At 41.3% G+C, this 16350-nt stretch overlaps 1 protein-coding gene across 4 annotated transcripts in view; it reads right to left on the bottom strand.

The window, feature by feature from the left end:
- Window positions 1-16350, bottom strand: part of atp8a2 (ATPase phospholipid transporting 8A2) — a 48082-nt gene that overhangs the window by 19450 nt on the left and 12282 nt on the right. For 2 of the 4 annotated variants that reach the window (XM_054622743.1, XM_054622745.1), the window contains exons 4-23: window positions 15697-15795; window positions 15533-15578; window positions 15260-15300; window positions 14063-14136; window positions 13535-13604; window positions 13207-13334; window positions 12734-12845; window positions 12197-12365; window positions 11868-11995; window positions 11689-11766; window positions 11459-11547; window positions 11159-11203; window positions 10872-10944; window positions 10564-10752; window positions 10432-10481; window positions 10266-10335; window positions 10092-10176; window positions 9723-9862; window positions 8608-8746; window positions 7848-7912 (exon numbers count right to left, since the gene is read on the bottom strand). In XM_054622743.1, the coding sequence (XP_054478718.1) occupies window positions 7848-7912; window positions 8608-8746; window positions 9723-9862; window positions 10092-10176; window positions 10266-10335; window positions 10432-10481; window positions 10564-10752; window positions 10872-10944; window positions 11159-11203; window positions 11459-11547; window positions 11689-11766; window positions 11868-11995; window positions 12197-12365; window positions 12734-12845; window positions 13207-13334; window positions 13535-13604; window positions 14063-14136; window positions 15260-15300; window positions 15533-15578; window positions 15697-15795 (1890 nt within the window). Of the gene's footprint in view, window positions 1-7847; window positions 7913-8607; window positions 8747-9722; window positions 9863-10091; window positions 10177-10265; window positions 10336-10431; window positions 10482-10563; window positions 10753-10871; window positions 10945-11158; window positions 11204-11458; window positions 11548-11688; window positions 11767-11867; window positions 11996-12196; window positions 12366-12733; window positions 12846-13206; window positions 13335-13534; window positions 13605-14062; window positions 14137-15259; window positions 15301-15532; window positions 15579-15696; window positions 15796-16350 lie in introns of those variants that run through there. The other 2 variants (XM_054622744.1, XM_054622747.1) reach the window with 2 other exon arrangements.

Here is a 16350-nt window from a genome sequence, read left to right as displayed (position 1 = left end):
TGCATTCTGTTTGCATGTGATGGCTCATGCTGCATCATTTGATATTGTAATATCATTATCTGAGCAATGACGAACACGGTGGGGATTTGAAGACGTTAGAGCTTTGCTTTACATCACGCTCACGCACACACACACACACACACACACACACACACACACACACACACACACAAACATCCTGCACGTACAGTTGGGGAGATACTTGAGGGTCTTAAAAGTCACTGTTGTGTGTTGCACACAACAGTGGGAGAAAATATGCAAAACACACACACACAACTAGAGGAAAAGAGGAAAAAAAGATGGTCTATTGGTGTGGCCGGGTCAAAATGCATCATTCATATCTAATAGAAAAGTGTAAGTGTCTGCGTGTGTGTTGGTGTAAATGCCAGCTCTCCTTCAGGGAAGTAGTTTGGGGGCAATTTTGATGGAGCTCTTGATAATAGAGGAACAGGGATTAATAGAGAAAACAAACAACCCCTGGAGTTGTAATGAAGTCCATGTGGAGGAGCAGGCACGCTACGAGCTACCAGTCAGACCCACACACACACACACACACACACACACACACACACACACACACACACACACACACACACACACACACACACACACACACACACACACACACACACACACACACACACACACACACACACACACACACCTGAGTACTACTATTTCCACTGACTGAAATTGTGACTTCCACGAGATCCTGAATGTTACAGAGCATTAAAAAGGTTCCACATGTGTCATATTTGACTTGTGTGGTCAATCTGTACGGGAGTTCTGTTGATAATTCAACAAGAAATACAAATACAGAGAAACTTTAACTTACAATTGTGATTTTTTTGTTAAACCTACTCTTAGAAATAAGGGTTTCAAAAGGGTTCTTCCTAAAGGGCTGAGGTTCTAGCCATAGCCATTTGCTTCTGAAGAATCCTTTTTTTTTAAGAAAGCTTTTTTAAGGATTCTTTGTAGGACAGAGGTTTCCATTAAAAACCCTTTTCACCCAAAGAAAACATTTTGGAAGAAGGATTCTTCAAGGATTGTTAAAAGCATGGATGTTAAAAGATCTTCCTTTATTTCTCAGAGTGCAAGATCAGTTAAAATAATAAGGCTTACAGGGTGAACAGTTCCAGCTCTGACTTGTTGTTTCTAAGAGCTCTTTGTATAAATGAGATCACCAGGTGAGTTCAGGTTAAGGCCTATTAAAATCACTCTAACATTGAGCAAATGTTTTATCCATCAAGTGCTGTCCAACACTGTAGCATCAGCTCACTAACTATCTTTCCAGTTTTGTTAGTTGAACATGTGGTATTCAGCTTATATAAATAATAAACAAGAAATGACGCAAAATGAAACACCCCATAACAGGAACTGTTTGTGGATACATGGGCAATCCAACTAAACACATGGCAATCAGATTAAAAATACCAAACTCTAGACACAAAAGTGCACAAACATTTGAAGACTTTGGCGTCGTTCAGAATCTGTCTCTCAGTGGGGGTTACTGTCAGCCGTCAGACCTGAGAGAGTCCAGTGACCTGCAGAGAGATGACTCTGCTGTCTACTGGTCAGCATGTGCAAGAGACAACACAGCACACATACACACACACTAACATATATGTATGTAACACAATCATAAGAACAATGCAGCCTCTCTTCCCTTTGCCAAATAGCGATGCACACATGCACCAAAGTGTCCCTCCTCTCCCCCAAAAATTCCCTGCTCTTGTTTTCTCAGCCTGAGGCTGTGTGTTTTTCTTTGTATGCCGGAATTCCTGTTTGCATTCACCTTTTTCCCCAAACAGGGGAAAGGAAAACAAAAACATAATGAAAGGATTAAAGGAGATTACAGGTTGTCAGAGTCCTGAAGCTCAAAGTGTCCGTGTGTGTGTGTGATGTGCATGTGTTTTTACAGAGGAGTTAAACACGTGTATGCATGAATTAGTGTTGTCTGTTAGCAATGTAATTGCAGAGGGGTTGTGTGTATGTGTACATGTCATGTATGTGTGAGAGATGAGAATCTGACAAAACCTCCTTTTCGCTGCTTGTCCTCACCTTATCACAGAAGGAATGGACACTAAAAGCCTCAGCAGCATAACACAAAGTAAACAGCACGAAAGTGAAAAGACGATTGTATAAAAACACTGCACATGACACATATTTGGGGATGTGGGTGTTGATGCTTTAAGTCCTGCCAATTTTCTGCATGGAGCTTTATTCTGTGCAGCATTTATTTTGGGGAAAATTATAATAATAATGGCTTAGTATCTAGTTGCGCCTGAAATTGACAATAGTATGAACCCATGTAATTTTCACATCATAAAGGCACTAAAAGAGAGGATCACACACGTGGGGTAATCCTCAAGTGAATGCAGACAGTTCACCAGTCTAGCAGTGAGGTGCTAATACAACACAGTGACTTGTCACGGCAAGTGTAGTCAAAGCTTTAGCGGCGGCTAAGGTAACCCCAAATAATAACCAGGCTCAATCTGCAGGGAGCTATGGAGGATTAAAAAGGTAACTAAGGTGCAAACACTAGTTAGCTTTCAAAGCTAACAGGGAGGCCTTTACTGAAATACAGCAAGTCCAGACCCAACTGCATCCTCAAGAGAAAGAACAGCGTCTTAAGAAAAGAAACAGATCACAGAAGGTCCACTATGATCTTTTAACACTTTCTGAAAGAGAACAAACATGAGACCAAAGAAACATCCATTACTGTGTAACCTTCCTCGTTCTCACGCTAAATTACCCGCTTTTTCTGGAGACCTCAGAGGAGAAATTCTTTGATTGCACCATTGCAATAAGACAGATCTCATTAGCTAGCAGTTGTATGTTCCAAACTAAATGTTTATTTTTCATACGCATCTGAGCTTGAAGAGGGCGGAAACACAAACACACACACACACACACACACACACACACACACACACACACACACACACACACACACACACACACACACACACACACACACACACACACACACACACACACACACACACACACACACACACTTTGTGAACCATGTTCACAGGCCCTTCTGCATGGAATTTTATCAGGTTTATATTTGGACCACAAAATGGGAACGGCATGGAGGCGGTTTGAGATATAACAGGTCACCTTCTCTCATTGCATGCTTTACCATGAATCTTAAGCACACACACACACACACACACACACACACACACACACACACACACACACACACACACACACACACACACATATATATATAAATAAAAGATATAAATAAATGCACACAGTGAGCATGGAGAAAGCCAAATGTTGATCCATTCCAGGCCACCCTCTCCTTTCAAAGGGAGCTCAATCGCTAGTTCCATCATGATGAATGTACATAGGGAGGGTATAAAATATACAAAAAAAAGCACTAAGCAAGATAAATAGGAAAAGGTACAAAGAAAAGGAGAACGATGAAGGAGCCAGACTCAGGGAAAAGGAAGCAAGAGAGAGAAAGAGCTGCAGAGTGAAAAGAAGGCGGAGAAAGACATGCTCATATCTGAAGTGCAGATTCTGTCACCACCACTGAGATTTAATATACCGTTTAATTATCTGGCTGTGCATCTGCGCAAACATCCACATCCTCTGCTGCCTGAGCCAGAAACACACACACACACGCACACACACACACACACACACACAGCTGACCGAAAATAGACACAGACACACATGTGGACTTTAACAGTGGGAGGCCAGATGTAAAAAAAATAATAAAAGAAGCTATTACAAATTGAAAAATGCCAGAACAATAAAGCATGTAAGTTGAGGCGCAAAATGTGATGTGTGTGTATAAACATGATTAATGAGCAGAAGAGAGATGTTGTTTGTTTAAGAGTTGTACTGCGGGCAGCGTGACAGGCAGAGGGGGATTGTGGGAAAGTTAGATGTAATGTATATTCAGAACTATCAAGCTGATCAGGGTGATCATGTGCCACTGCATGTTGAGTAAACCGAGAGGGGTGCGTGACCGATTTAGAGACGGATATGAGAGGGGAAAAAAAGAAGACTTTTACATCCATACGCTTGTGTGTCCTTCAGTTTTGACTAAACAGAAAGAGACAAGGCAGAGATTTGTGTCAGTCTGTGTGTGGCATGTGATCCGAAAGGTGACAGATGGCGCTTGTCACAGCTTCAGTGGTCGCAAAACCGTTTACCCAGGAGGCATTGCTCACTGGGTTTGTTTTGATGCAGAAGACCACCAAAAGGAGATCGCATTACGACTCACTCATCACCCCTCACATGGCTCAGCCCATTCGTCTCCTCCTTCCTTTCTCTCTCCAGATTGACCATCTCATACATGAAGTACAATAAACACTCCCCCTGCTTTATTCATAAACACACTCCTGCGCTTCCACTAAGATAAACACGCATATTTTGTTGCTTGTTCATGCTCTTCCTCTGACTCTCCCTCTAACACACACACAAACTAATTTTTTCCTGTGTAGTCAGCCTCATCTGCATAGAGAGGGTGCTGACAGATGTGGAGGTAGTGGTGTGAAGAAGACATGGAGCAGAGAAGGGGAGGTGCATCTGGCGTTAAGACTGGCAAATGCAAGATCCAGTGCACAGTAAATTTCCCCGCTGCGGGACTAATCAAGGATTATCTTATCTTATCAGATCAGCCTCCACACTGATAAAAGAAAAAGGATGCAATACAGAGTGAAAATTTGGGACAAATTCTTTTAAAAAAGGGGCCAGGAGGTCAACCTCAAGGTGACATTTTGATAAGCAGCTTCTGTTTTCGCTCACATGCAGGCTACAACTTCAAACCAGACCAACAAGCACAGAGAAGCTAAGTCGACGCAAGCTATTTTAAGTGTGAGATAAGTGATGTACTGAAGACAGTGTTGCTTTTATCCGCACCGAACACCAGTCACAACCAGAGCTCTCTGAAGTTGTTCTGATTGACAGCCGTGACTGTGACGTCACGCGCAAACACAAGTATGCCGCATCCATACATGAGAGAATGTTCCTTCTCTTACATCCATATCTCCAAATATGCATCTACATATGCGCATCAAAATATTTATCTGATGTTTTTTAAGGGAGACAATATTGAATATCTGATCTGACAAATATCTGACATTACTATATTTTGGGTCTGAGAGGATGTGAATGTAATTGAGTTTCGTTGCAGCAGTTTGTCATGTGGTTTAGTGTGTCTCATGTTTGCTGTGTTGCATGTCCACGTACTACTCGTGAACTTGTCACAAATTCCACTCGTGACCCATGGTTTATGTTTCATGTCAACCAGCTGTCTCTCTGTGCCAAATAGAAATGCGTTTGTACAACTATTTTACAAAAGAACCCCTCGAGTTATAAGCCTGAGTTTCAAATTCAAAAACTGTGTCAAGGACACATCAGCAGGGTGTACAGGTTTGATATTTCTGTGTATTGCAGCCAGGCTTTCCAGCTGAAAGATAGATTCCCAACTGCACAAAGTTGATTTAAATTGGACAGAAAGTCTTTGTCTGCATGTGGCATGAGAAAATGTTATAACTGCATTATGCAAAATCCTGTTAGGAATAGTTCTAATCATAGAAAGTCATGTCATTATCAGAGAAACAGCTTATATGTGACTTTTTCCTTAGTTCTGGATGCATTTCACTTTCATTCAACTCTAAATGGTTGAAAAAAAATTCTAGGGTCAGGTCAGCCACTTTACTCAACATTCCCACCACTCTTTTTTGTTTTTACTGTAAGTCCAATCTTTAGAAAGCAAAACCTCTCAGCAATGGTCTGAATCTTTCAATGCTACAACCTCATTACAAGTCATTCATCTGTAGAAGAACCTTTTTTTTTTTACTTGAAAATATTTCTAAGGAAAGGGTTTTCTAACATGTGGAAGATGCAATTAAAACGTATAGACAAGAATTTAAAATATGTATAAGCAATAACGGCAGGGCAAGAAAATGAAAGAAACAACTTTATTTAATGTGAATACCTGTTAGAACCAAATGTTTTAACCTCCAACCGAGACTATGTTGACCAGACAGCAGTCAGACTTTGAACTGTTTACTGGAACAGTACAGTATGTGATACAGGGTTCCCACACATTTTTACCAATGCTTTTATAAAAACATTTAAGCAGTTTAAGATAGGTAGGCCTGTATAGCCATTGATTCACCTAAAAAAGAAGATCTTTTCCCAGTGTAAGTCTATGGGAAAATCTCTCTTTGGGCATCATGTGACATCCATTTGTCTGTCATTCCACCACATAGCCACTATGTAAAATTAGCTCTAAAGCTCGTCTCTCTTCCTGGGGGTTTGGTTGAAACGCGGTGCCTGCAGCACAGCAGCAGCTGCAGACCTGCCTGGCCGGGACAACAGTCGAAAATGCGCCTCTGGAAGCACACAGAGGGACCAGGGACAGAGCGACAGCATAGATGTGTGAGTGACAAGGGTAAGCAAGGCCCGAGCGACCAGAGAAACCAGACCCTCACAAAATATTAGACATATTTGGGGATTTTTATGACCACATTTTAAACTCGTTTTAGCCAAAACAATGTGTATTCCAAACCATTTCAAGGGTTTTTATAATGTCATAACTTTTCCAGGAATTTGATAACCTTTACAGGAATTTTATGACCCTGGGAACCCTGGTTACAAAACATGGAAGACAGAGTAGCAACAAAATCTTCCAAACCATATTAAGAAAGATCCACTTACAGTGCTAACCCTATTAGCTTTCACCCTCTCGTACTAATCGCATAGGCAGTTCTCAGGCTGAAGTACCTGTATTACCCGGACATTAAATGTTCGCCCTGTCCAACTCGGTTTACTCAGAGTCTTAAGTGTCCTTGCACTCTGTCTGGCTTTTAACCAGCCAGACACCACTTTGATGCATGTTGACGTAAAATCAAAGCTATTTCCATTACTAGAAGTTGGCATAATACAGGAAAGAAACGTATTATAGGTGTGAAGTTGTTCAATTAAATTTTAAATGATGACCAACATTAAAATCTTCAACACAGGATTCCAATCGGATGCAATGTTCATCACATAGATGTCTCTAACGCTGTGTTGATCATACTATATTCTAATAAAATCCCTTTTTGAGCCAACTGGCCCTCACTCACAAACACACATTTACAAATACACACAAGCGCAAACACACTCAGTTCCTTAAACTTTATGGAGGCATAATCTCCCCACTCTCACATATAAACAAACTCTATAAAAATGAACCCACTGTGAGTGTATGTGTGCGTGCAAGTGTTTGAGTGTAAGCACACATGTGAGTGTGTGAAAGAGAGACAGACACAAAGACACATGACAGTAATCAAGCCACTTAGGTTAAGCAGTCACACATGAAACCTGAACGCAAAGAACACATAACTAGGGTAGAAATCTAATTTAGAGATCTCAGACCTCACTCTAAATAGCAACAGGAACATATGTACATGTCAACACACAAAGTCTGTTCACGGCGCTGGCTTCTAGCTAGAAATAGGTTAGATAAAGAGACATAAATAGTGTGAGAATACTGTGTGATCGTTGAAAGCCAGGAACTGTATGTGAATGTTGGGAAAGAGACAGAAGGAGACGTGGAATAAAGAGAGGGAAAGAAGTGATAGTTCACTACTTGTCTCTTTTCATCCCTTTCTCCAAAAGGGGACACCAGAGACTTTAATTACCTGCACCTGTGAGCACACAATGAGCCCCACCCACCAATCTGGCTGTGGACCACACCCTAGTTCCCACAGTAACCTGCGTAAGACCCCACCACCCACCCCCTCCCTCCTTTACACACACATACACACACACAGTCCCAATACTGTACATAGTGTACACAGAAGTGAATCAACTAAGGGTCTACTCACATCCAGAGAGTCCTCGTTGACAATGATGAGGGACATGCCGTGTGTCACCAGACGACAGGAGTAACCTGAGAAACAGAAAACAGATAGTGGGAGGTAGAGGATGGGGGGATGGGGGAGAGATTAGATTGTATTCAAACCCAAAACACAGGTGAAAAACTTTCCTCGTGAACAACTGGATTTGCAAAATCCTGCTCCATTCTCTCACACAGCTATCTGACTCCATTCTCCTCCATCAGCCTCTGGCCATCCTCAAATCTCTATTGTAGTCCGTTATGCATAGTTCAACTATGTCATGCATCAATTAACACAGCGAAACCACGAACTCACAATTATTCTGGATACAACTACAGGTACAGAGGGCAGTTGGATCAGACAAATGTGTGCCAAAAAAAATGTAATCTCCACAGAATAGTCTCAGAGAGTGTCCAAACTAGTGTTGTTTTCGTGAGCATCTGCCACAAACTTCCTGTGCAACTTTAAGTCCCATCTTCCCTTCGTACAACTGGCACATTTTGCTGAGAGATTTGAGACATGTCTGGCATTTCACAGCTCACATAATGGCTACTATTCTTCTAGTCATTATTCAATACCTCCAGCTGCAGAGACAAGGGGACTTCCACCCCAATTGCTGGATTTGCCTACATCACTGGCACATTCTCCACTCAAAGCCCTCTCACAGCTACTTGGGGCAGAACTGTCCTTCCTGTGACTTTAACCCACATTTTGACCAGTGTTTGTTTTAAATGCTTCCCCCTCTCACCTATGTTGATGGCGGTCTCCTGCTTGTCTCCAGTGAGGACCCAGATCTTGATGTCAGCCCTCATCAGAGTGGCGATGGTCTCTGGCACGCCAGCCTGCAGACGGTCCTCAATTGCCGTGGCGCCCAACAGAAGTAAGTTCTGTTGGCAGAACAGAAGATTGTAACAGATCAGCAGACAGAAATAATTTGAGAAATAAGATTTAAAAAAGAAAGAGAGAACAAAATATGGCGAAAGAGGAAAGTAGGTTTAAATAAATGATATTTAGGCAACAAATTCATCCAAACATCCCCGGACTGAATGTGAGGGCTCTTTGTCTCCAGAGAGCATCATCCATATCTAGTTAGAGGACGAGAACGCTGCCAGCAAGTTCAGTTTAGTTGGTACAGCAGCTCATTTTAGACCTCTGTACCAACTCTGTGTCTTCGTGCCAAAATGTAACCCATTACCTTTCCGCCAGCGCTTGCTTTAATTTGTTCAGCATTAAAATGCATGTGTACCCTCATTAGACACACTCAGACGCACACACACACAAACACTCTCACGGACACACAAGTTAACACTGCTGTGTTGTTGACTCCAGTTTTATGGGGCTTTTGGCACGCTGGTGGAGGCAATTACCCTTGTGGTCTCCCAGTCTGAGCTCCCCTCCTCCTGCAACTACTTCCTCTTTTTCTTTTCTTCACTTACTTCTCACCTTGACTCTCTACTCCAAATCCATGGTTTGCCCACTTATTTTTTCAACTCTCTTGTGAATATCCTCTCATCTTAAATCTCTGTATTATTTTGCTCACTTATTCCCTAATCAGTGGCATCTTTCCGACTAATACAAGATGTCCACAGCACCATACGTTTAGGAAGGATCAGTATCCGTCTTTACATTCTGCTAAAATAATAGTTTTTTGCAATTTACAAACACGATGAGTAATGAAGGGATTTGTGTTCATTGTGAATCAATGGAGCCACTCTGCCACCTGCTGGCAAACATGAAGTGTGCGTTTGTGCGAGTATGAATCAGGAATAATTTCAGGGCTCTGCTTTGATTTCAAGATATCACACATGAGGTTAGACACCAACAGTAGACATCACTAAAGAGAACAAGAGATGATGCGTTTACCTTTTCCAGTAGTTCATAACACTCCTCTAGCTTCTGAGCCCGGTCTTTGAGCACAGTGCTGACGCGGTTGTATTCCTTTAGCCACTCCTGGTAGGCGTCTTCCTCCAGGTCCACATAGGCAAAACACAGAGTCCTCAGTCCTGGAAGGATGGAAGGATGACAAGACGATCAATCAGTGTGATCATGGAGAATAGATTATGTTTCTGTAACTGGGAGAGATTGTTTGAAACGCAGATAGAATGGAGGAAACTTAGGAAAGATGGCTCTGAGGTGGGACAATGTAATGTCAAGTATTGACAGCAGTGAAACAAACAAGCATCTTTTAAACAGATGGCTTATCCTCCCTCTCTCTTCTTCTTTCTCTCTTACCTTCAGTTGCAAACTGTTCCAGATGCGCAACAGTTAATTCTTTGTACTGGGACGCATCAGTCAGACGCTCAAAAATGACATTATCCTGCAAAACAAACAAAAAAGAAAAAGCATTATTGAATAATGTTCAAGGACATTTGGAAAGCTGAATTAGTCTTAATGAGATAAACATACAGCTCCTTTGCAGTACAGCCGTAGCTTCCCGTTGGGAGTTCTGACCACCACAGACATGCGTTTGCGGTTACTGTGAAGGAAGCAGTGGGCTTAGTCTCAAAACACACCACGGTTTTATATTACACAGTTATTTACTGCCCGAGAAGAACATTTATGGGAGTATTACCTGGAGAACTCCAGCACATTTAGTAGCTCATAGCTCATCTCTTTTCCTCTCTGAAATAAAACAACAAAATGTCAGCTCTTAACGTTGCATTAAGCAGCAATTCCTGCAGTAAAACACACGGATTAAACTTACAGCTTCAATTATGACTGAATGTGGGGTTCTTGCAGTGAAGACAAAGCCGAGCCCTTTGGCCCCTTTGACGAGCGCTCCTTCATCAGGAGAGGAGGCCTGGTAAATGATCTGGTTATCCTCTCTCTCTGGGACCACCGTGTGGCACACTGCCATCATTGTCAGAAACTCGCAGATCTGAGGTGATGTAGGCTAAACACAAAAATACAAACAGAGTGGACGTGGTTTATAACAGCATCCATTATTCATTTTTGGACAGAATAGGTTTGCTTCAAATAAGGATAAATGAGAAAAGCTTCAGAGACACTTACATGGTTCTCGATGTTTTGGACGAGAGTCGGGTCGTCAAACTCTGTAGAGGTATTGCTGTTGGTCGGCAGATTGCTGTGAGACAAGAAATACAGTTTTATAGCAGGAGTTAATCTAATATAACAATGGCATTCTAAAATAGGTGAGTTATTGTCACCTTTTTTTCTATTATTCTGATCAAAGCATACACAGCACATTCATTTCTTAAAACATGCACAGCCTAAAATGGAGAAAAGAATATCAGAAAGGGGAAAGACGGATGACAAGGTCAGAGGAGAAGGTCACTGACCTGAAGTCTTCCATTGAACGATCACAGTCAAGATCAGGGAAGTGGCTGCATTAATGAATGAGGTTGAATTGGAAAAAGGAATTAATCAGTTGATGAGTTGGTTAGTTCATTTGTGGAAGCACGCAAGAGTTCAGTCAGTTGAAAGAATAACAGCACAGTATTACAAGGAAGTCTAAGACAGGAATTAGTTAAATATTTAGAGATTAAAAGGTTACTCAGTGCTTAAGTGCATTAAGAGGCTCCTTTTACAGGCCGAGCTAAGAGGAAATAATTAATATACAATAAAAATAAGAGACTGACCCGTATGTAATTCCCGCAATAGTACACTTCTTGAAGTTCATGATGTTACAGGTCAGAGTTCCGGTCTTGTCGGAAAAGAGGTACTTCACCTGGAAAAGACAATAAGTAATGAAAGCAAACACAGCACATTTAACAGGTGTTTATTGATTGATTGTGTATGTAATGTTGACCCTGGGCATTCCTACTTTCCATCCTAAAAACACTGATTATGAGGAGGGGGAGAAACTGACCTGGCCCAGTTCCTCATTAAGATTGGACGTTCGAGCCATGGCCGGCGTGTCTGTCTCTGCGTAGTACATCTCCGTGTCCTAAGGGGAAAAACAGACAACAAAAGCAAGGGGATCAGAAACATTTGACTACTTAAAGTAAGTATCTAAAATATGAATTACAACACACACATGGACCATACCCAGTTGATGAAGAGGGCCTGTGTGAACTTGACCACCTCCAGAGTGACCAGCAGGCTGATGGGGATCAGGTTGTTGTACAGGATGATGAACGTCAGCAGGTTATATGCAAAGTTAGTGGAGATGTCACCTGCACAAACACACAATATTCACTTATTCACTGATCCCTTGAAATGTGTATTAATGCTAATTCATCACCGTTAGGAGACTTAAGTTACTGGTTGTGAAATGCAGTATGTGTGTGTGTGTGTGTGTGTGTGTGTGTGTGTGTGTGTGTGTGTGTGTGTGTGTGTGTGTGTGTGTGTGTGTGTGTGTGTGTGTGTGTTCTCACCAGCCCTGGACAGATACCAGCAGGAATCTTCAGTGTGTTTGTCGTTCCAGATGGCTGCGCCCACAGAGCTGATCAGGGCCATGACCAGCAGGATGCCGAACAAGACCAGGATCTGCATGTTGGTCACCCGCTCCACATTAGAGCGCTTCAGTGGTGCCTTGGTGGAGTTCTGGCAGGTAGACAAGTCAATGAATACAACACAGAGACACTAACATCGAGACGAAACTGGATGATGGTACAGCTTCATTAAGTTGCAATCGTTTTATTGGGAAGATTTTATTGCAGCAGCCTCATTTAATTTGTCATGCATGCTTACAAAATCCTTTTTGGCAGAAGACTGTGCCATTAATCCAAACACTAGGACTGTGCTCCCAGTTATCAATGCATCCCTCACGTTAAAAGCTCTCAATTATTCCTATTAAGTTCACTAAGAGGGAAGATAATTATTACAAATATCAAATTAACTTTTGTTTTAAAGCCAGGATTTTTCAAGCGTTTTACACAATGTATTGTATTCAGAAACGACATTGGGTTTACCTGCATCAGTTTGGAGTCATGGCCAGTGTAGACAACAATTCCCACAACCCACTGCGTGTTTCTGAGCTGGGCGCCGCGCAGCAACACCTGGTCTGGACCCAGGGGAGCTGGACTGAGAAGAGAGAAACAAAACATGATGGATTAATACAAATTTAGGGCGACCTGCATTTTTGTTTTGCCGTTTTATTTTGTGAAGTCACTTCACAAGCTTTACTTTCATGCCTCAAATGTTTAATTTATAAAACCCATGGGTAATTTTAATTCACAAAGAATCCAAATTATTTTACTAGGACTAATTGTCATTTAAATTGAATGTATTTTGTACCGGATGAAACTCTTGGAAATGGATATCTATGATATCTTTATAGTTTTATCCTGCTGTCTTAATTTATACAAAGATACTATTTGAATAATACTAACTCAAAAACAAAACAAAAGAAAGTAGCATTAACACGTGTGTGTGTGAGGCTTACTTCAGGTTCTCCAGCCGCAGAGTGCCGGTGAAGTCATACAGGTGTCTATTGGGTTCTTCGCACTCCAAACGACCAGACAGCGCAATCAAATCCTCCAGAGTCTGAAAAGCAGCTGTGAGTGGGAGACCCTGAAAAAAAAAAGAAAAAAGAAAGAGAATAAGAACTTCATCAAATAAGATCAGGCCTTATGTGTGACCACATGGATGCAAAAAACAACATATACTTTCTACAAAAACCTGAATTTGGGGGAGAAATTCCTCACTGACCGAGTGCAGAATCCATTCACAGAGAAATCTCACAAACTGAGGGATAAGCTCCTGTGTCTCACCTGTCTGATCTTCAGGTTGGTTTCTCCATCCAGGTTGGAGGTCTCAGTGTAACACATGGCCTGTGGCTCACTGTAGAGAAGAGGCATCAAAAGAATTGTAGTTCTTAAAATGATTAATCAGTGAATCGGAAGATGATCAGTCAATGACCATTTTGAATATCAAATAATCAATTATGTAACTGGCTTTTTAATAATAACCGTATCAACAGTATTACTGTGAAACATTTGCTTCTCAAATTTGAATATTCTCTTCCTAAATATGATTTCACACATTTTCTTAAATTTGAACACTTTTGGGTTTATGACAGCTGATCAATTTTAACACAGTTCTTTAGGTTCCCGCAAAATCAGATTGGAATTAATCCAAACAATTAATCAAAAGACAAATCGATAAATAGTTAAAATGCATCATTAGTTGCCACCCTTAAGAGTAATTTAAAACAAACAATTAGAACATATATATTAACAGACAAACATACACAAAGGCATATGTATGATCACACGCAAACATGCACACTGATGTCTGACCTGGAGGACACAATAACCATGTCTGCTGGAAGGTGCTGGCCATTGGTCACCTTCACTATGTCTCCTACTGCCACCTTGTGGACAGGACGCAGCAGTGCAAGAGCGTGAGAGAGAAAAGATGGGGAGAAAGAAAAAGAGTGGCGTTAAAGCAGAGAGGGTAATAGGAGGGTATAAAGGAGGGAGACAAACAGAGGAATCAAGTGGCAGGTTAACAAGTGAGCAACCACGAGGCAGCCAATAGAAAGAGAGGAAGGCTTGAGATAAGTGACAGTGAGCACAGCAGTGCATAGCCATAATGTTTTGGATTTGGCTGCAACAGTTGCAGACCATAATAAGGCACAAAGATTACAAGAATGTAGAGACAGAGAAAAGGAGAAGAGAAAAAAGCCATTCAATATTAGCCTTAAATTTTTTTTATAATAGAGTTCACTTCTCAAGAAAAGGGAGCATTCTGGGAAAGTTGTGTCACCACCTCTGTTCAACGTGGACATTATTGAGTCAGCAGGGCTGCTGGAACAAATTCCTTCACCTTTTCTGACCTTGAATAACAACATTCCTGCTGTACAGCACATAACAAGGACTCATGTTTGATTTGATATGACCTGCTGGAGCATGACTGTACACAGCTGGACTCAGCTAATGAGTACATTCAAGAAGATGAATGTCTGGATCCAAAGCACAGAAAGATCCTCAACAAACAGACTGAGTGACTACAGTGTGGACACAAGAAGGTGAACGCAAGAAATCCTGCATGGAAAACAAAAGAGGAGAAAATATACAGGTGTGACTGAGACAGGACTGTAGCTCCTGAGACAAATGTAACCATTAAATAGTAAAGTAAATCAAGAAATGTAAAATGTTAATCCCTGATTGTACTAAACTTGACCATTATTTTATTACTGTTCCTGCTTTTGCAGCATTTCATGCCTAAAGGCCTTATCTTATATCTACGTTATGTGAATGCTTTTGCTTTAACTGATTTAGTTTCATTTGCTAAATTACTTACTGTTGTTTTCTATTTGTGGATGAGAATATCTTTTAAGCTGGCACTTCTTGACGCTTATTACAGTGTTATGTTATGTAATTTATGCCAATGAAGTATGTTAAACTGAACTGTAAAACTGAGGAGGGAGAGGCAAAGCAGAGGAGTGAGGAGTGAGAGAGCAACAAAGATGAAGTCGGTGATGACAGCGATACCTGTTTCCATATGATCGTCTGCCAGGCTCCGGTCCGCAGCACTGAGGGACAAGGACAACACAGACATCAGTCAGCCTATAGAGACCACTCATACAGTATTCATGGTGACTAAACTTTTTGTCTGCGGCCTGCACTATAGTGAGTGACAGACAACGGCCATTCACCCAGCCATGAAAAGGAAAACAAAACCCACACAAATAGACACACGCACACTCATGGAAAAGCGCACAGACAGTTGATGCATATTAACAAGCACAGACACGCGGACAATACCTGTTGTCTTCTTCTTGTTTACGGTGTTGTCTGCTTTGTGTCTTTTCTGTAAAGACAGATAAAGATGAATTAGCTTTAAAAGATAAGAATATAATGTCCCTCTCTCATGTAATTTAAAAAGTAGTAACTTCTACCCATAATGCAAGTGGTGCTTTGGTACTCACATAGTCCTCTATGATCTCTTTGATACCGGCCACTGTGAGGATGAAGATGAGTGGGACCAGTGTGGTGTAGCGACCGGTCGGCGATACATCAGGGATTTGCTGGTAAGAGTCAAGAGAGGCAGCTATCAGAGATCATCGCTGATAGTGAGTGATGAGTAGCTCAAAGCACCCATAATGCACCGCCACAGTGATGGCACAGAAAAACATTAGTCAAGGCAGTGGAGTATAATGAGTGTACTGTATAATGGGTCTTGATGGAAGGCAGAGACACTATTTATGAGGCTCGCACTGAGTAAAAAAAAAATAACAAGTACCTGTCTTCTCCTCCCATCCATGAAGAAGAAAATAGTTTTAACCAATCAGGTAGTGACTACAGAGTGGGATAAGTGGTTATCTTCTATGATCAAATTTCTCCTTTCAGTTTAGAAATTGTCTAAAAGTTGTGACAGGACTTCACATGTTGTGGGGGGAATTATGAATAAAGACAACTTGCACTATTTAATTTACCAAATGGGTAAATTAATAAATGTGTATTGATACATTAATTCCAACACAAGCCTGTGACGTGTCCCATTTGTAAAATAATCATTATACTTATTTATCTTTTATTTTGTTCCTTCTTGCCTTCAGTGGAAACGTACCAAATCTTAACTT

Source organism: Anoplopoma fimbria, chromosome 21 (assembly GCF_027596085.1).
Source record: "Anoplopoma fimbria isolate UVic2021 breed Golden Eagle Sablefish chromosome 21, Afim_UVic_2022, whole genome shotgun sequence".
Taxonomy (NCBI): Eukaryota; Metazoa; Chordata; class Actinopteri; order Perciformes; family Anoplopomatidae; genus Anoplopoma; species Anoplopoma fimbria.
The sequence above is the reverse complement of the archived record's forward strand: the minus strand, read 5'-3'. Positions and strand labels throughout refer to the sequence as shown.